The 21,489-nt window shown below is 42.2% G+C and overlaps 1 protein-coding gene across 5 annotated transcripts in view; it reads right to left on the reverse strand.

Annotated features, from left to right (window-relative positions):
* GRB14 (growth factor receptor bound protein 14) overlaps positions 1–21,489 on the reverse strand; it is an 88,545-nt gene that overhangs the window by 49,321 nt on the left and 17,735 nt on the right. Inside the window, exon 2 of one of the 5 annotated variants that reach the window (XM_014580747.4) lies at positions 17,023–17,192. The exons of the other annotated variants lie outside the window; for them this stretch is intronic. Within the exon in view, the coding sequence (XP_014436233.2) occupies positions 17,023–17,085 (63 nt within the window). The 5' untranslated portion in view covers positions 17,086–17,192. The remainder of the gene's footprint in view (positions 1–17,022; positions 17,193–21,489) is intronic. 5 annotated transcript variants of the gene reach the window in all.

Here is a 21,489-nt window from a genome sequence, read left to right on the forward strand (position 1 = left end):
GTCTGAGTATGTGCATTTGAGACAAGTCCAGGGCACACTCCTTAGGAATGTACTTGTTTCAAATGTCTCCAAGATTAGAGCCAGCTGAAAGAGGTCATGTGGAGATTCCTCCCTTCCTCAAAATAAAGAGCTATACAGTTCTTTCTTGCCAGATCCAGGGAGAAAAGAAATGCTCACTAGTAGTAAAATGAGGATAAAGTCATGACTAAGAATGTGACTACACTGACCTCCCCGATCTACAACCTACAAGAATGCCTACAAGGCATTCTCTATCCATTTCCTTTCTCTTGAAACCTACCAAGACTAGAAACAAAAAGATAAGGAAAATAAAGGCAGCTTCCACCTTCCTTTACTCATTTAAAGCACCTGGCAAGTAAATTTGGGCCTCAGACCCTGGTACTAATCTACTTAACTGGCTGGTCCCCAGCTTAACTGGTTGGAAGAATCCCAAGCATAGTTACAAGCTGGGGACCAACTCAGCTGAGGGAGAGGCTGAGGGAGTTGGGTCTGTTTAGTCTGCAGAAGCGAAGAGTGAAGGGGGATTTGATAGCAGCCTTCAACTTCCTGAAGGGAGGTTCCAAAGAGGATGGAGAGAGGCTGTGACAGATGGCAGAACAAGGAGCAATGGTCTCAAGTTGTGGTGGGAGACGTCCAGGTTGGATATTAGGAAAAACTATTTCACTAGGAGGGTAGTGAAGCACTGGAATGGGTTACCTAGGGAAGTAGTGGAGTCTCCATCCCTAGAGGTGTTTAAGTCTCGGCTTGACAAAGCCTTGGCCGGGTTGATTTCGTTGGGATTGGTCCTGCCTAGAGCAGGGGGCTGGACTTGATGACCTTCTGGGGTCTCTTCCAGCTCTATGGTTCTATGATTCTACATGCAATGGAAAACTCATACCTTTATTTATAAAAGCAAATGACTTAGCTTATTGGCCAAAATGCAGGATTCCACCTGCCCATCATGTACAGTCTCCTTAACTAGGTAGGTTCCCTGGGTGTAGTGGAATGTTGGTTTAGGGAGTTTAAAGAACCTTCCCAGGATTTTCTCTAAGTTTTTCAATCAACCAGTTCAATTTTTCAGCTTCTATCATTAACCCACAAAAGAAGCAGGTGTATAAAGAAAAGATTATCACAACTCACAGACATTACATTATGCAGTCATGTAAAAGGAAAGGAAGAAATGATCATGACAGATTTCTCCATATACATTCTAAGTTAATTAAGTATTTGTATTACCTTAGAGCACCAATATGGCCTCATTTACCCCAGTATCTGAGCTTATCAGACGCATGTATGAATTTGTGCTCCTAGCACTCATGTGTGATGGGGAATTATCACCATTTAGCAAGACAGTAATGTTACATCTATACTACGAGCTTTGCCAGAAGCGTTTGTGTCAAAAAAGTATAAGGATCTTGCACAAAAAGGGGGTTTGGAGCAAAAAGGAAATGTCCACAATGCTTGTTTTTGCGTAAAAACGGATCAGAAGAGATGATGAAAATGAAGCGTGAGAAAATGCTAATCCATGCTTCATTTGCATTGCCTCTTCTGGCAAAACTCATAGTGTAGATGTAGCCTAAGTGACCTGTGCAAAGTCATACAGCAAGTCTTTGCTAGAGCAGTCTCTTGGGTCCTAGGCTATTGCCCTAGGCACTGGACCATCCATCTTTTTGCTTTAGAATATCCCTGGGAAGGAAACTTCTCTGTTTCAGCCAAGGATGAGACCATTTCCACATAGCACTAGAACAAACAGAGTTCCAGAATCAAATCAAGGAAACAAACCAAGGCCAAACAGGGAAAAATTCAGGAACAAGCACAATTAAATGGCTACCTAAGGCATAGCTGTTCGTACCTTGAAGTAACTTAAGTCCATATAAACAAATATACAGGAGCATGCATAAATTTCTAAGGGTATGTCTACACTACAAAGTTAATTCGAACTAACAGCTGTTAGTTCGAATTAGCTTTAATAGTGGCTATACATGCAAACCTCTATTTCGAATTTAATTCGAAATAGCGGAGCGCTTAATTCGAACTTGGTAAACCTCCTTCTATGAGAAGTAACACCTAATTCAAATTAAGTAGTTCGAATTAAATGCTGTGTAGCCACTTAGTTCCAACTAGCTGGAGGCTAGCCCTTCCCAGGTTCCCCTGGTGGCCACTCTGGGCCAAACCAGGAAAACTCCTCTCCCCTCCCCCAGCCCCAGGGCCCTTAAAGGGGTAGACTATGGCCAGATGGCACTTGCCAGAGCCAGCCCTGCCAGCAGTCTCTGCCCCTGACCCAGTGGCCCTAGGAGGAGCCAGGCAGCCAGTGACAGCCAGCCATCCCTCACCCAGTCCCACAGCACCCAGGAGCCAGCCAGGGGCAGTAGACAGCGCATGCCCTCCTGGACTAGTGCGGAGGTCATGGACCTCATTGAGGTTTGGGGGCAGGCCCCCAACGTCCATGATCTCTGCACTTGGAGGAGAAACGTGGCCGTCTATGGCCACATAGCGGCCACCATGGCCCAAAAGGGACACAGGCGCACCCAGGAGCAGGTGCACATGAAAGTCAAAGAGCTGCAGCAGGCATTCACCAGGGCCACCAGGGGCAGCGCCGCAGCAGGGGCTGCCACCTGCCCCTACTTCCCCACCCTCAAACAACTCCTGGGGAGCAGGGCGGTCCACGCCAGCCCAGGAGGCAGCGAGCCGGGTCCAGAGGGTCCTGACCCAGGTGCACCGGAGGGGCCATCGCCAGCTGTTCCGGCACTGGAGTCTGCAGGGTCGGCCAGGGAGGCCATACCGGCTAAGTGCCAGCACTGTCCTGTGCCTGGGGGGGAGGCGAGGAGGGAGACCAGGGACTGCGAATGTGGGCCATACCTCCCATGGATCATGCAGCTACCTGTGCACATGCAAGCACATGCCATGCCACCCTTGGGCAGGTGGCTCCAGCTGCGTGACACTCAGGGGCCATGGCCCAATAGGCACATGCATGTGTGAAGAGACCTGACACGCTCCCGACCCCGGGGCGGGACCCAGCAGAATGCTCTCACGCCCCCTCTTCACAGAGGCAGGGGACATCTCCCCCCCCCACCTCGGCCACACTATACACGGCACAGGGGCATGGGTGCGGACTTGGGGCAGCTCCCAGTCCCGGGGAGAGCCAGACATCCTGACGATGGCCTCTGTGCAAACACAGCAGCTCTGGCAGTGCAGAGCATGGTCGCCTTCACGATGCAGGGTGGGAGCTGGGCATCATTCACTGTGTCCCCAGGGAGAACTGACCACTTCTCTTCTTTCTCTACAGCTGTACAAGCTTCTGGTACAGGGTGCACCACCCTGCCTGGAACATGCTCCCACACCCACGGCCTGCTCCAGACCACCACCATGCAGCAGGAGTACTGGGACCAGCACCTGGGGGCCCTGCGAGCCCTGCACTGCACCGTCCAGACCTGGATGCTGGAAGACCTGCAGCTCCGCCAGGAGCAGCTTGTGGAGGACAGAGCAAGGAACTGTCACCTGCAGACCCTCCTGCAAAGCATGGTGCCCTGTGCCAGTCCAGTCCTGCACCTGCTGCCCCCCCAACTACTGCCCCTCTTCCCATTCCTGCCCCCCTTCCCACCTCTTCCTCCTCAACCTCTACACCCTCCCCCTCAATGTCCACACCCCCCACCTCAACCTCCGCATCCTCCTCCCCATCCTCCCGGGGACACCGAGGCCCCCTCCCTTGCCATGCTGGGAGGTGGTTGGCCCGGCGAGACCCCCAACTCTAAGTGCTGAGCTTCCCCTCCCCTTCTTCCCCTTGTTTCCCCCTTCCAGCTCCCTCCTCCCAGTTTTCCCCTTCCCCTCTCCCGCCTACTCCCCCCCATCTCCCCATAGTTTCATTCCCCCTCCCCAGTTGGGTTTATTGAACACAGTTAATATTTTTGACACTACGTGTCTTTTATTTGACACCAGGAAGGCGGGGGCTAGGGCTAGGGTTAGGGTAAGTGGAAGGACGTGAGGCAGGAATGGGGCTCGAGCCCCCAGTAGGGAGGACTGGTGTGGCTTTGAGGGCTCCTCTGGGTGAACACTCTCCCGCAGGGCCTCCTGGATCCTGACAGCCCCCCGATGGACCTCATAGATGGCAGCCTGCAGCAAGTGCAGCCGGGATGATGGCAATGACCCCACGAGATGCCCAGGGATAGGTGTGCCCAGGGATAGGTCTGGTTCCATGTTGCAGAGTGCTGTGCCCTCACTCGGGACATCAAGCAGAGCACTCCAAGACAAGAATGCTTTGCTGTCCCTCAGCAAGGTGGACCAGCAAGCAGAGAAACCTGAAAACTGTCTGTCTGAGATGGGGGGGGGGGGGTCGGGTCCTTTTAAGCACAGACCTCGACTAGCCTAAGGCAGCAGCCCCACACACTAAGTCCGACCCTGATGCCCTTTTGGCACTGGTTCCGGGCAGCCTTACCTTCGATTAGGGTCCACTCAATGTGGACATGCTATTTCAAATTAGAAAAATGCTATTTTGAATTAATTTTTGTGTCTAGATGCATTATTTTGAATTAGCTTAATTCGAATTAACTAATTCAAATTAAGTTAATTTGAAATAGCACTGTAGTGTAGACATACCCAAACTAGGTTGTTTTGAAAGACTCAGTTGAACATTCAGATCACCTCTAAAAGTGAAGGAGCAACTACATAAATGGAGTTGGCAGATGGAAAGAAATAGGACTAAAGATGTGTCAGGTAAGAAATAACATAAGACCACCAAAAAAAGCTGGTCTTTTACAAACCAAGTAGTGGCTGCAGTATTATGCAAACGTGAGCAGCAAATGTTATGTTCAGTACCATTCATGTAGCTCTTCACTTAAAACTGATTCCTTCTGGCAGTTAGAAGTGTAGAGTCAAATAAAATGCCTTCATATTACTGCATACATCTGAAATTACTATAAACAAGAAGCAGCAAAACTACTTAAGCAGCACCCACATACAGGAAATGCTTATGTTTTCCCTCCTTCCCCCCAAAAAAACAGTCACCCATGAAAATGAGGGAAGAAAAGGAGTTCCAAAATGAAGCTAACACTACATACTTCTCACTTTTGTCTTCTGTGGTCAGTGAAGTTAAGGGCAGAAGATTATCAGCCATATCTCTGAATTCCACATCCTCATTTGTGTCAAGTGTCACCAGTATTTAACGGTCTAATGTTTTCTTTGCAGAGAACGCAATAGAATTCTGTGTTCTTATTATATAAAGTAAATGACACATTCAAGGCTGGATTAAATCATTTGGGGTTCGATGAACACACTGTAGGAATTGGGGATATCCTCCCTTTCGAGCCCCGAGGGGACAGGATACTTGAGGAAAGGGGTGTGAGCCAAGCCCCAAGGACTGAGGGAGAGCAAGAATGCTCTGTACTCACCCTGCAACTGCTCCTGCTATTACCGGTTATCCTGCTAATAAAAGGAGCAGAATATGTTCTTTTTTGGGCAGCAATTTTATATGGGAAAACTAGGCTAAACTATAACAGAGGTTTCAAGGTAAAAATGCAAACAATCCTGGAGCTCATTAGAGAAGGAACACAGGCAGACTAGGAGAACAAAGCTGTCTGAGGAATATTTACATTCCAGCTTTAAATTAAAAGTTGGAGAGCTTCTCTACTCTTTATAGTATTATTCCCCGATAGTCGCCTACATTGCCCAGGCAGATTTGTCCATTGACCTGGAACAAAATACATGCCATATCTCCCATTGGTTGTTATTTCTACTGTGGTCAATCCTAAAAGACCTTTAGAAATAATGAAGTATCTCAAACATGGAGAGAAACTGCCTCAGAGATATATCAATCTAAGTTGAAAAAAGACAGGTTAACATAAGAATGGGGGTAAAAGGAGAGAACGGGGGTGACAGGGAGAATGCAGTTACTATCTTATGATTACAGAAGAATTCCATGACTAAAGGACAACAAGTACAACAATATCTGTGGCAGTAGACAAATAGGTATTCAAGGCTGGGAAATGGGGATGATGTTATAAGTCACAAAAGTGGATATGTATCAAATGGCAGAGTTATGAAAGGCCTTGAAAGCAAGGGCAAGAAGTTTATGAAATGAAGAAGGAAAAAGCCAGTCTAAGATTTCAAAAAAAATTATCTAGTTCAGTGGCTGGCAATAACCAGCACATGGGCTGAACGCAGCTCACCAGAGTTAGCCCCGGCAGGATGCCGGTGCTTTATTTATCTGTGCCTCCACAGGTACAGCTCCCGTTGGCCACAAATCTCCATTACCAGGCAATGGGAGCTGCTGGAAGTGGCGCAGACTGGGACACCGTTTCCTGCAGCTCCCATTGCCTGGTAATGGCGATCCGTGGCCAATGGTAACTTCAATCTGCCATACCTGCAAAGATGTAGGTAAATAATAATAAACTAATCCCAGCAAGCCACATCCATCTTTTGCCTACTGCTAATCTAGTGTATATAATGTGAGGGGACAAAGTAGTCAGATAAGAGATGGTTTACAGTGTCAACACTTGAAATGAGGTTCTGAATGACAGATTTTGCAATATCAAAAGTAAAAAGGATTGGATTTCAGGGATTTTCTAGAGGAAGCAGAAAGGTTTGGACATAGCATGACTGTGCACAACAAGGGAGAAGGAGGAGTCAAAGAAGACATCCATGTTACGAAAGGATATTAGTCTTGTTAATGGCATATGATTTAGTACATTGTGCTGAATTCTTCTGGACAAATTAGTGTGTGTATACGCTCAAATACATCAATAAGTAACTGGATATTCATATATATCAGAATAATTCCAAAGATGCATATAAAATTTCAGTCATAAGTATGGGAAATACTTTGGGTTTTTTATGCTAAAACTAATCAATTCTTTGTGCTCTAAATAAGCTACATTTATTCTTTTATACACAGCTATGCAAAATCATGTCTACTAAGTAAGAGATTTACTCTTAGCAGAAATAACTACTCAAAGTCTCCTGATAACCTTCAGACTGTTATCTAGCCTTGAAGTGTAAGTTCCAACTTACTGGAAGCCTAATTTTTTTTCCAAAGGAGATGAGATTAAAATAATAGGGCTAGGAAATGGCCAAGCACTCTTCCAAACTGATGAGAAAGCAATTTTCTTCCAACAGATTTCTGCCAAAAAGACAAGAGTATGAGCAGAGAAAAACACTAAACACAGCCAATTCCCTTGGTTACTATATGAAGAATGTTAGATGTTCAAAGAAGTCAAGAAGAAACTGAATAAGTCTATGAGATGTTTTCCAAGAACTGAAAAGGGAGAGGGGGTGGAGTGCAATATTAACTGTGCCACTAAAGCATGTCAAACTACACCTTATAATAAATGATGAAAGTATGTGTTACCTGCTCAGATTTAGACCTAGGGAAAATTACACATTTACAACCTCTCTCTCTCTCTCTCTCACACACACACACACACACACACACACACACACACACACTTCAGACGAGCTGAGCAACATTTTGTCATACAATTCACATTAGATCACTGTGAATTCTGTGACTAAAATCATCTGCAAAAGCCACAGCAAGTGTAGAGACTAGAGTGTCAGTGAGACACTATCATACTGCACTGAACCAAATACACAGTATTTTAATCACATGATCAATATATTTAGCATGTGCATGTTAGAAAAAGCAAAAGGCTGGAAAGGGCTTTTTGGGGTTTCTTTGTTTTTACAAAGATGGTAAAAACCAACATGCTGACCTTTCCTGCTAGGTTTTGTTTTTAAATTATTCCTTTGAAATGGCTAACAAATTAAAATAACACATCTTACTGCATATTTGTTTACAAATATACATATTTGAACATTCAATGGAAAACCTAAAAAGTTCATTTAAGATTCAGAAACCTGTAATCGTTAAAGGATCTTCAGACCTGAGAAAATGAATAAGAGGAACTTAAAATTCAATCACAGCTGTCTTTAAGGTAAAATCAGCCTTTTGGCTGTATCTGCTCAACCTCAAAGCCAGGATTTACAGTATGCTGGGGAGACAAATATAGCAGCAGATTCACAACAATCTAAATGCCTAATATTCAAAGAGATTCACTTGGAATATATGTCCAAACTCACAGTCCTGTTAAAAAGGCATGGGGGGAGGGAATGTGGTTATTTGTATGATAATAGCAGACAGTGACCTCAATTGAGGCTGAGGTTCCACTATGTTAACTGCTGTACACATCAAATAGAAGACAGACACTGCCCAGAAAAGCTGACAATCTAAGTTAGACACACACAGAGCAGAAGAGAAAACAAAATACATCAAATGGTGAAGTGATTTACCAAAAGTTGCATATAAAGTGGGCAGTACAGCCAAGAACAGAAGCCAGGTCTCCGGACTTCCATAGCCGTGCCTTGCCTAGCAGACAGTGCCACTTATTTAGTTTCATGTAAGCAAACATTTTTATTTCCCCCATTTTATTACAGAGCAGCTGAGGACAACAGACATGGCTGCTCTTTGACATTGACTGCCTTCCGCAGCATAGGGCTAATAAGATCCCAAAAATTCAAATTCAAGTTTTTAGCTATGTGTGTATTACTCTCCTTCTCCCATACAATGTCTGTCTTACATAAATCAATTATAAAACCCTACACTATGCTTGCACAGGACCTAACAACCTGTCCCATTCTTGTTTGGCCCTTAAACAACATTGATAAAATCATAGAGCTGGAAGAGACCTCAGAAGGTCATCAAGTCCAGCCCCCTGACCAAGGCAGGACCTATCCCAAATAAATCAACCCAGCCAGGGCTTTGTCAAGCTGAGACTTTAAACTTCTAGGGAGAGATTCCACCACCTCCTTAGGTAACCCATTCCAGTGCTTCACCACCCTCGTAGTGAAATAGTTTTTCCTAATATTCAACCTAGACCTCCCACATTGTAACTTGAGACCATTGCTCTTTGTTTTGCCATCCGTAACTACTGTGAACAACCATCTCCATCTTTGGAACCTCCCTTCAGGAAGTTGAAGGCTGCTATCAAATCCCCCCTCACTCTTCGCTTCTGCAGACTAAACAGACCCAACTCCCTCAGCCTCTCCTCATAAGTCATATGCTCCAGCCCCCTAATCATTTTGGTTGCCCTCCGCTGGACCCTCTCCAATGCTTCCACATCCTTTTTGTAGTGGGGGACCCAGAACTGGACACAATACTCCAGATGTGACCTCACCAGAGCCGAATAAAGGGGAATAACATCTTCTCTAGATCTGCTAGAAATGTGCCTCCTAATGCACTCTAATATGCCATTAGCCTTCTTGGCTTCAAAGGCACACTGTTGACTCATGTCCAGCTTCTCATCCACTGTAATCTCCAGGTCCTTTTCTGCAGAACTGCTACTTAGCCATTCAGTCCCCAGCCTGTAACAATGCTCGGGATTCTTCCGTCCCAAGTGCAGGACTCTACCCTGGTGCTCACTGACCCACTCTGGACCCTATCCCTGCCTTCCAGCACATCTACCTCTCCCCCTAGATTAGTGTCATCTGCGACTTGCTGAGGGTGTAATCCATCCCCTCATCCAGGTCATTAATAAAGATTATGAACAAAACCGGACCAAGAAAAGATCCTTGGGGCACTCCTCTAGAAACTGACCGCCAACCTGACATCGAGCCATTGATCACTACCCATTGGGCCCAACAGTCTAGATCACTTTCTATCCATCTTACAATCCATTTATCCAATGCATATTCCCTTAACTTGCTGGCAAGAATATTGTGGGAGACCATATCAAAAGCTTTGCTAAAGTCAAGGTATATCACATCCACTGACTTCCCCATATCTACAGAGCCAGTTACCTCATCATAGAATCTAATCAGATTGGTCAGGCACGACTTGCCCTTCATAAATCCATGTTGACATGTTGGCCTGGGGGAGGGTGCAAGAGCAGGCTGGAGGCAAGCGGTCTTGGTGGAAGGGGTGAGGGTGTGAGGCCTTGGCTTGGGGGAGGAGGTATGAGTGAATGGGTTGGTGGGTACAGGGTCTCAGCAGAGGGTGTGTGTGTGAGGGTGCAGGGTCTCAGTGGAGGAGGTGTGTGAGGGGGCTGGGGGTGCAAGGTCTCAGTTTGGGGGATATGAGTGAGTGGACTGAGGGTGCGGGGTCTCAGCTGAGGGAGTTTGTGAGGGGGCTGGATGTACAGGGAGGGGCGAGGCCATCTGGCTCCTGACTCCCCGGAGCACCGGGAAGAGGGGAGGCCATACAGAGAATTGCAGGGTCAGGTGGGCGAACGGTGGATGAAGGTCTGCAGCCTGAGCTGTGTCCTCACCGTGTGAGCCCTGCTCAGCCATTTTGGGTTGCAGCGTGCCCTTTCTGATCACCCTCTTATTGCTAACATGCCTGTAGAAACTTTTCTTGTTATCCTTCACATCCCTTGCTAGCTCCAATTCCAATTACACTTTTGCCTTCCTGATAATTCCCCTGCATGCTCGAGCAATATATTTATACTCCTCCCTAGTCATCTGTCCAATTTTCCACTTCTTGTAAGCTTTCTTTGTGTGTTTAAGATCACCAAGGATGTCCCCGGTAATCTAATCCAGTCGCCTAACATATTTGCTTTTCTTGCTGAGCATCGGGATGGTTTCTTCCTGTGCCTTCAATAAGGCTTTCTTCCTTTAAGATACTGCCAGCTCTCCTGGACCCCTTTCCCCTTCATGTAAGCATCACAGAGAATCCTGTCCATCAGATCTCTGAGGGAGTCAAAGTCTGTTTTTCTGAAGTCCAGGGTGTGTATTTTGCTACTCTCCTTTATTGCTTTGGTCAGAATACTGAAATCTACCATCTCATGATCACTGTTTCCCAGGTTGTCACTCACCTCTACTTCCCCTACTAGTTCTTCCCAGGTTGTCACTCACCTCTACTTCCCCTACTAGTTCCTCCCTGTTTGTGAGCAGCAGGTCAAGCTGCGCATGGCCCCTGGTCGGTTCCTTCAGCACTTGTACCAAGAAGTTATCCCCAACATTCTCCAAAAATTTCCTGGATTGTCTGTGTACTGCTGTATTGGTCTCCCAACAGATGTCAGGGTGATTAATCATTAATAATGATTTTCATCCTTCATTTTGGGTATGTCTAACCTACAGCTGGGAACATACTTCTCAGCTAAGGAAGAAAAGAACATGCTATCTCTGCTTGAGACAGTCCTCTATTAATAATGATGTAGCCAGGGATAGCAAAGGCTCCCTTTTCCAGTTGCAATTCTCTTAGAATATCAGAATTCCTAGCAGCATTAGCTGTAAAAAGAGCTACAAAGTCACTTTATCAGAAATCTAATACTGCTATTGAACAGTTCTGATTTTAATCCATGCGAGCCATCTCCCCATATATGCCTACAGGAAGTTATGGAAAGGCACACTCAGATAAGACCCTCCTCTACATAGGAGTAGGTTTAGCAGTATTTCAATAACCAGAGCAGTAAAGCTAAGCACTTCATTAAATAGATATTACAATAGCTCTATAGCCAGAACGGATGTGTTCTTTGGGCTGCAGTAACACTTCACACTTTTATGACTAAATGCTAGAAGACAATATTTCAGAGCAGAAAAAAGAATCATACTAAAGTTCATTCCATCCTGTATAGAATTACCTCATTTCCTGCCTTCAGTGTCAGTGGTTGCAATATTCTTAAGCTACTTTTGCTGTAGATTTCTAGGTTACGTTCCCCAGATTCAGCAGAAGACAGACCTGAATATAGGTAGAGCCCGCAACAAATTCATTCATTCTGGAAATATTCCAGAGCCTGAATTTAGTGAGCTTCAAGAAGCAGAACAAGACTTCCCTGTTCTGTCAGGCCTTTAGCCAAGCAATGGGATTGCCTTAGGCAAAGCATTTCAGTTTGAGTCTAGAGAGGCACTCAGATGTAGATACAAAGGGTGATGTTTATCCATCTTTAACTCCATATTTTCAATTGTCTTTATTGGTAGGAAGACAAAATATTCAAAGGAAAAAAAAACACTGCTTCCAGAGGCATCCACTTACAGACACCAATGATATGTCAATTTGAGTGTTATGTAAAAGTTACTAGATAAATGCACTAACATTTCACCTCTAGGGCCCTTAACTAATTGAAAACTGGCTTTGAGCCTAACAGATAAATTTGTTCATCACCCTGAATAATATTTAGCTTAACTAGGAATTTTTTTTTCCTGAGAATTGTTTCAGGACTAAAGTATGATGGCAGTTGAAGGCCAAAAGGTAAATGCACTGGAAGTGTGTGGGGAGGGGGACTTTGAAATTGCTTTCTTACATCTCTGACTTTAACCAATTTAACCCTAAAAATCACTGTGCAAAATATAGTCATGCATCATGCTATATACATGCTCAAGGGGGATATACACAATGATTTATGGAAGCAGACTCTAGCTAGCATGAAACAACAGAATGCTTTTATCATGCTTTCTTCCTAATTCTATGTAATGATAGCATCTATGCTTACCAACTACTAATCCTGAGGATACATCAGTATTTATTTTTAATTACTAACATTTTCAGACAAAAATAAATATTTTAATACAGGTTGACGTTTAGTTAGATTCCTTAAAAACAGTTTATAAAAGAGTAAAAAGTTACCAAGACCAGAAAGAGAGAGAAAACAATATTAATTCTGAGAGTTTGACCCTGGGGCCAAAAATGTACAGACCTGATTTGAACAATGCTTAATATTTATATTTGCCTCATATTCAATAAATCACCTTTCTGGATGACTTTTAAAGATCCTTTTGGAGAAGGAGTCAGACCCTTAGAATAACATCCATAGCAAGCAGTATCCATGTATGGTCAGTAGAAAGGGAATTGCATGAATTGTGGAAGTACATTCTAGCTTGTACTGCATTTTATTCTTATGAGACGTAGTTGAGTGGTAATGGTATGAATAACATTTGTCTATATTAGGATACAACAGATACATATTTGGAGTATGTATTTCTTTCAACTTTTCAAAAAGAAAATGAAGATGAGAAATGCACCTATCAGAAATATTGGCAGATTAGCCAAATATCGGCTCAGAAAAGCAACTAATTTTTTTTCCTCATGGAAAAATGCCACAGCAATTTTTTGTATAATTGGTAAAACCTACACTTTTGCCTACAGTATGAGATACATATTAAGTCAAATTTTTATGGCGTAAGTGACCATCAATTGAGAATACTTTGAACTAAGGCTCAGATTTCATTTGAGAAGAATCAAGCTGGTATTTCTAAAATTCACACAATATATTCTTAATTAATATTGAATATCAATATAACATTTCTCACTTTACTTACTTTTTTCCCCATTTTAACATAGCATTACTCAATACTCAAAAATGGATAAAATGTATATTGACAGTTCAAAAGCATATTTTTGAAAGATAACAGTGGAGAGTGCTTTTTTAAATGTGCATTCATAGTTCTTAGGGAAAAACTGCTATTTCAAATAGCACATAACATAAGAAAGGCCTAGAGATGCTGGAGTTCAAGTCAATGAAAACTTTGCTGTTGGTTTTAATAACAGTACAATCAAGTCCTAAATGTTATACTGCGTGATGCAAAACAAAAAACAACAACAAAAGATCTGACCAAGTTTTTAAGTGTAACCCCCTCTTTCCTCCCAGAGTTACTCCGGAGCAAGTCACGCTCACCTGATGTTTTTAACATAAAAGGAGATCCTGAGTAGCCCAGTAGTGATGTTGTATAGTTGGGAATTTCCTATCGACCCCCTTGCTGTAGCACTTTGCTCCTAAAGGAATATACTATGAGGGTGCCTCCACCTAGCTGTCCCTATATGTACTTAATGGTATAGCTTGGGAGCCTCCAGGAATACAATTATTCCACTAATGATGTGGATCTAACTCGAAAACAACAATTACAAATAATATATATCTAATTGATTAAATTAGAATTAGCATACCTTTACTTAACAACTTAAAGAAACAGGTTTTAAAAGATTAAAAATGAGTAAAATCAATTAACAAAGTGCACAGAAATAAAGGAAACTTATCTAATTGGCATACACTCTGCCACAATGTATCCCACCCCAAATGCTTGCGCAGGCACGCTTGAAGGTCTGCAGCTGGAGTGGAGACAGCACTGTACAGGTTCTGTGCATGTCAGTCCAAGGTGGTCAGCCAGCTGCAAAATCTCTCTGCCACAGAGCAAGGAACACCAAATGCCAATACCTCTGGTTCACTGGGCAGATCTCTCTGGCTCTCTTTGGACCCAGAGTCAGGCTGTCTTCTCTGCTCTGTCCCAGGCAACACTCTGTTCCAAACAGCCACAGTTACTTCTATTCAAGTTTATGCGGGCCCTTCTCAGCCACAGGCATAGCCAGGATCTTTTCCCTCCAGGGACAATCACCAACAGCCCTTGAAGCAGCCTGCTAGATGCAAGCCCCAGTAGGCTCTCAGTAACAGGCTCTAGCCTCAACAACAGTTCCTGGCCTGGAAAAGGGTCCATACTAGCAGTATGACTCCTTTCTCCAAAATGAAGCTCACTAACCCTCCTTTTTCCCCGAGGTCTCATGAAAGCTATAGTCTCTAGGGCTAGACTGCAACACAAAGGATTCTCCCAGTAAAAGTCAGACGCTTCTGTAGTAAAGGGAGCCTTCGTAAGTTAAACAAGAATGATACTCACTCCATTAAACGTTTCCCCAAATGTTCCCTACACTAAAGCAATTTAAATTGCTGTAATAAAACTTATTAAAAGGTATTTCTGGAAGGAAATCTCTGAAAGGAGTTCCCCACAAATGCTTGAAAGTGGGGTCTGCTCTCTGCAGAATCCACCCTCCAAACTGGAGGATCTCCAGAATATTAGAACTATGCCCATGTAAATTTGCTGCACCCTTTCCCTCAACTAACCCTTCTCCCCAGCTTCCTAGTAACTCAAATCCAATGCATCAGTTTTTCCTGTCGATGGTAGCTCCCAGAAGCTTTAGATCTACACAGAAAGTATGCCACACAAGAGCACAACCTGTACCAAAAAGTTTAAATCTGGCATTGAATTATCTGTAATCAAGGACATACGGTTTGGAGTATAAAAGTTCTTTAGATCCCATAGGTAATGAATATCCAACTCTGGGTGCATAGTGGGCTTATAAAATATGCACATAGCTAACTTAGCTGGATGTTGAAAGACTTAGTGAAATTGTGCAGTGCTTGGGAAAAGGCTGCTTTGGCAAATTTGTCGCATTCACTGCCTATCTGTAAAGCATGTAAAGAACACCTAAACACTTCCTAAGGTTCATGGAAGAATGGGCTCTCTCAGGCATACCGTATAAAGTTTCAGAGGACTGGGCACTGGTGGTATCTAAGTAAATCACAAAATAAATTCCCAAATATGGAATTCATTATTCCTTCACTAGCACAGAGAAAATTCTGACAAAAAACTTTAAGGCTGCCAGTAAAATATATCTTTTTTTTAAATCAAGGAACTCCAAAGTTGCACATGTGCAGTAATAGCGTATTACTCTGTCTATAGTAGGCAAAGTGCATTAACACAAGTGCCCAATAAGCAAACAAAAATAGAGCAACTATGAAAGCTCATGGTACACAGACTACCTACGTTTACAACTGAATTATCTTTGATGCTGCCTCACTTCCTAAAATACACATAAGGATTATTGAAAATAAATGGATTATTGAAAATAAAATGAATACTAGGGTATTGATTAAATGGAACATTTAAACATTTTAGAAAATTAAGAAAATTCTCTGGCAAGTCAGTTAAGATATATTAGACTGTTAGAACACGGTATGTAGCGACTAGCAAACTATCTGATAAACCTAAGCTTATCCGGTAGTTGATTCACTACTCAACTAGTCGCTTCCCTCACCTTGCTGCCTCTGTATCAGAGGCACTAACGGGATGAGAGCAGGAGTCAGTGCAGAAAGAAGCAGGCTTAAAAGCCATTCCCAGCACAGCACTATCTCCATAGAGAACAGAGGAGGCATAGGCGCAGTTTATGCAAAACCTTAACTGTGGTATTTCCTGAATTTTGCATGCTCAATTGGGCAATCTTAGTATTCTCTATGTACATTTTTTGATAGATCACTTAAGTCAAAACTGGTTTTTTTTAAATACAAAGAGCTATAAAAGTTGTGTTCAAATTGTGTAGACACCACTGGGCCAAACAGGTCATCATAAACATTTCTATAGGGATGGCCTTGAAAGCTACTTAATACTATTATGGTGTTTCACTTGAATTCCATCTTTCGTAGCTGTGACATGTCTCAAAAGCAACAAAAGTCTCTATCAGGATTTTATTTACTTCAGGGAAATAGCACGTGGCAATCAAAACTACCTTTGAAAATTTACTTTAAATGATTTACATTTTTTAAAAATGAATACAGATTCTTGCATTTAATATAAATTAATACCACTATATTAGAAAAGCAGTACATCTCCCTCCCTCTCCTTGTTGCTTTTAAGTGTCTGTACAGCCACATTACGTAGGCTGGCCAGTTTATAACTCCAGTTATTATTCACAAGGTATAATATCAAAAGTTCCTTTTTAAGAGTTAAATCCTTACAGTAAGAACTAGAACAAATAAGTTTCGTTTTTAAAAACTATTTGAAACCATTTTCAAACTTAATGCTCACATTCAAGTTTTAACAAATTGAAATTTAACCAATAGAGTTAGTCACAGAGTGTAGGAACATAAAGACTGGTCCAGACTTCAGTGGGATTTGAACAAAGTCCTTAAAAACTCTGTAAGAATGCACATTTAAATGTTAATGAATGAAATTGTTATATTTAGGATTTTTCAGCCCTACTGAAAAAGATAAAATATTCTATACATACAACTTTTTATATAAGACACACTAGTATAGCCACAAAAACTATGATAGAGAAAAAGATGTGTGATAAGTAGTCTAATGAAGCCTTAAATCCACTAGATGAAATAAAGACATTTAGCTATTTTCTGAAAATATTACAGGATTTAAAAAAAAAATCATGTATACTTTTATATAGCTACATTAAAGTATTCAAAGCACTGTTTGCTTCAACCATGCAACCACTTATCCCACACACACTACAGTAAGTGTTACAAAATTACATAAATGCCCTACCCTTTTTTGCAGAACTATTGGAGTGATTGCTGGCAAGGTTACCCTTCTTGCATACAAGCTCATGTCTGCTCTTCACAGAATTAGAGTAACAGCCTCCGTTCAGGTCATACATGAAATAAAGTCAGTCTCTGGCAATATTCCTTGAAGCCTCAGTTCTCAGAACCCAATACCTTAAAGTCAGTGTAAAGAAAGAAAACAAACAAACAAAAAAGCAGGGTGACATTTATTACATTCTTATGGGAATCCAACCCTACTGAAAGCCAATTAAGGAGGACTCTGGGACAGGACTAACTAGCAACCAACCAATCACAGGACTTGCAAACTCCTCCTTTGTCCTTGAAAATACATTCTGGTATTTTTGTTTATGATATTTAAAGAACCAGATTAACAAGTATTTAGATCACCCAGGAACTTCTACCCCATACTTCCATCTCCCCCCCTCTTCCCAGAAAGAACAACTGAATGCCTTCTTTGCCGTTCAGAAAGAAAATTGTGCCTTGTTTTGTTTTCTTTTTTAAAATTTAACACATGCATATTTAGATTACAGTTAAAATATGCTGGTCTTAAAATGTTTTAAATTAAAGCCAATTATGCAATAGATACAGTTAGAACTATGAGATTAAAGTATGTTTTTAAACATAAGCTGCTTTTGATCAAGTATGAAGTATCTCAAATGTTGCTCACTCTAGATTAACAAGGTAAACAATCCACAACGGCTCAAGTCAAGAGTTCATAACATTTCAAGCTATTGCAGTCTTTTTTAAAAACCAGTGAGTAAATTATTTAGTGCATGTCCGAGTACTGTACATATCCTTGAAATGTTCAGAGCTGAATTGGCAAATACAACAATAATCCATGCCAAAACGATTTTATCTTTGAGATTTAGGGGCAGAGAGGAATAATTGGAAGATGAAGACAGCCATTTCTGCTCAGAGTGTGGTAGGGAAGGAAAAACGGATTATAAGCCGTAACAGTCAGTGATTTTAAAAAATTAAATGCTGCGGAGTTAAAGAGAAACAGTACTATAATCTACAATTAACACTCTCTGTACAAGTGTCTTTTAAATAGTAAAAAATATGATCATATCTAACAAGCCACTGGTACTGACAGGGCACCATCAGAGCTCATAATTTTAATGTGCCTATGCGTGGCTTTAAAATTTAGGCATGTGCTTGATGGCCTTGATGAGGCCCTGAAGTCAGTGGGGCTTAAGCACATTCTTAAGTACTTTGCAGAATTGGTCTCTAAATCAGAGTTTGCACAAAGCAACATGCAGATTAAAATAAAATCAAACAATGTAACCTGTAGTATGTTGATGCGTTGCACACAGCTGTCAAAGAATGACAAAAGTTAGTCAGATAATAGAAAGAGGCAATCATTTTTCTGCCGTTTCAAAATCTACTGGCTTGATGATGACTGGTGGGACGGGACAGTGGGGGAAGGGTCAAATAACTTCTGGAAACTGAAGCAAAGTCATAAAGGGATCTAGTATGGAGGCCAACATTTGTCTAGTTAATTTTAATCGCATGCTTTTAATAAATCATAAATCCAATTAAAATGTAGCAAAAATCTTTGTTAAAAGATATTAAGGGGTTTTTTTGGCTTGTTTCACAGTCAAGCTATAACTCTTCTCCCAAAAATTAGACAGTACTCAAATCATACTCTCTGCCTATATTGAGGCTTAAGTAAAGAACTCATTATGCCTATGTGTTGGAAATTTCCAGAATGTAGTTACTCAAGAAGGTCAAATTTTAATCTCCTTCCTGTAAAATCCAGAATGGACATATCCTTCTGCAACCACCATTTTCAGAATGGCTAATGTAAGCGTCAAGTGTCTTGTTACATATTTTTTCACCTTGTAGCCCATTATGCGACTCAAGTTTTACTGGACTTTGAGACACAAACCTTGGTATTAGGCCACAAACTTTATTCACAGGAGCACAGTTTTATTTATTTTAAAATAAATTATAGAAAAAGTGAGGTTTAATAATAGTAATCCCAGTATATTGCATTAACTACTTTATTGAGAAGGGAATACAAATAACCAAAATCAGTTTAATCTTACTTCAGTTACTGGCGTTCCTTGTCTGCTGCCAAGAATTTCAATGCTTTTTGCTATATGAATAATATTTTCCTCTGTCTACAAGGTGAAGCAAAGGATTATTTTCCCCACTGAGAATATCTGTGTTTGTTCTGCTCCAGCAGACATGGCCACACCAGATATTTTCTTAGGCCAGGTATACATAAGGGGGCAATAGCAAGCTAAGTTATCCAACTCCAGCTACATGAATAGCATAGTTGGATTTGATATACGGTACATTAGTCTGAGTTACTGCGACATCTCCACTGGGGGGGAGGGGTGTCCATGGGAGAAACTCTGATTTCCCTTACTCTTCTTCACCTGGTGGCTTACTGGAGTCAATGGGAGCATGCTCAGCAGTTGATTTAGTAGGTCTTTACTAGTCACGCTAAAAATTGACCCCTGGGGGAGTGATTTCTACAGCAGCGATCTCCCAATAAGTACAAACAAGGCCCTACTTTCCCAGGTGTGACCAAATGTTTCAGTTTTAAAACAGGAATTCATAATTCAGATGATGTTGATTTTAAAAAAATTCACAGATAAAAATGCATGTCTGTTCTCCAGAGTGACTCTAAAGTCACATCTACACTGGCAGATGTAAAGCACTAGTAGATCACTGCTCACAGAGGGTGTGTCTAGTCTACATGGCTCCGTCGACGGAGCCATGTAGATGAGTTTACTAGACATAGCAAAATGAAGCGGCGATTTAAATAATCGTGAAACGAGGCTTACAGGATCTGACAACAAAGGCTGATCCCCGTCTAGACTACTGTGCTATGCTAACAATCAGCTGATCAGCACAGCGCGGCAGCCATTTTGAAATAAATGAAGCGGCGATTATTTAAATCGCCACTTCATTTTACTATGTCTAGTAAACTCATCAACATGGCTCTGTCGACGGAGCCATGTAGTCTAGACACACCCAGAGTGCTGCAGGGAAATGGCTGTTGTGTGTCCATACTGTGCTCCTTGTGATGGTGGAGCACATCCACATTAGCAGCTCTTGCAACATCAGAGAGCAGTGTATTGTTGTAGCTATCCCATTATGCAACTAGCCACAGGGTGCTTTGGGAACAGTTTGCAATGTGGCATGGAACAGTCAGCATCAGATGATGCAGGTTTCCCAATCCCATTGATCCATGGTCAATATGATGCATTAACAGCTATTTTTCAACAGAAGTCTGAGAAAGGGAGAGTATGATGGGGGGGGAGAAGACTATGCGTTTTGGGGAGGGGATGTTAGACAGTGACAGGAAACAACCCCTCCTGAGGCTGGGGGGGGGGGGGGGAACCCTGACATCTCAGGCCCTACCCCGTACATTCCTCCTTCTCTCACACACAGATGCCTGTGTCCATCCACATAAACATGGGTTTGTTCTGTGTCATGGAGTAAATCAGCACAACAAGGCGGCAGTCAGAAAATGGAGCTCTGAAAAGGGATATGTGCGTGCCTGCAAGGCAAACAGACAAGTTCCACAAACAAAGCGCAGATGGGATTTGAGGGATTATGGGCCATTTCTGGAAGCCAGTCAAGATGCAACAAACAATTCAAGTGTCCACACAGTCCCCCCTAGTGCTTTGCCAGTGTAGATTTAGTCTGAAATGGCACTCTGGGATACTTCAGTTTCTTAATTGTTTCTATATCAAATCACCACTATTTATTTACACCATCTTTTAATGGCTTCTTTTACCTTTAGCCCTATACAAGTTTTTAAAACTCCTGAATATCACAGGCCACTAGTTTTCATCCTCATGCTAAAATATTTTTGATTTTGGTTCTTGAGAAACTAAATTGTGTGTCAGGCAGAAAATAGGAGAAATTAAGGTGCCACTACTGCCCAATGTCCCAGCAGTGGCAGAGAACAGATTAGGTAAAATGTGTCCAGACGAGCTCAGCAGCCAAATCATGCTCCATTCTGGAAGGAATGGATAGAATCCCCAAGGTCCCAGTCAATTTGACCTGGGGGAACATTCTTTCCCCATAGACATATCTAGTAGTTAAGTATGACCCTGAACATGTGAGCTATCGCAAGAAAAATTAGTTTAGGCTGCTTTCAGTTACAAGCTGTATACATGAAATATAAATAAAATAAAAGGAAATGCTCAGGCATAGTAGAGTTTATAAAGGTCTCATGCAACTGATAGTGGTTTTCCTGGAAAAGAAAAGGGGACCAGCATTTATCCATTCCTTGTTTGGCAGTCTCCACACATCTCTGGCAGCATGCAATTGCCCACTTTTCTCTCTCACACTGCATTAGCTATTTACCTTTAGCTATTTTGCCTGGAAAAGAGCTACTCTGCACCATTTCAGACCACTGGCCCACCCCATCCAATATCCTCTCTCTAGCTATGGCTGATCTTTTATGTTTCAGAGAGGGAAAAAATGC

The sequence above is a fragment of the Pelodiscus sinensis genome, chromosome 7 (genome assembly GCF_052426305.1).
Source record: "Pelodiscus sinensis isolate ZL-2025 chromosome 7, ASM5242630v1, whole genome shotgun sequence".
Classification (NCBI taxonomy): domain Eukaryota; kingdom Metazoa; phylum Chordata; order Testudines; family Trionychidae; genus Pelodiscus; species Pelodiscus sinensis.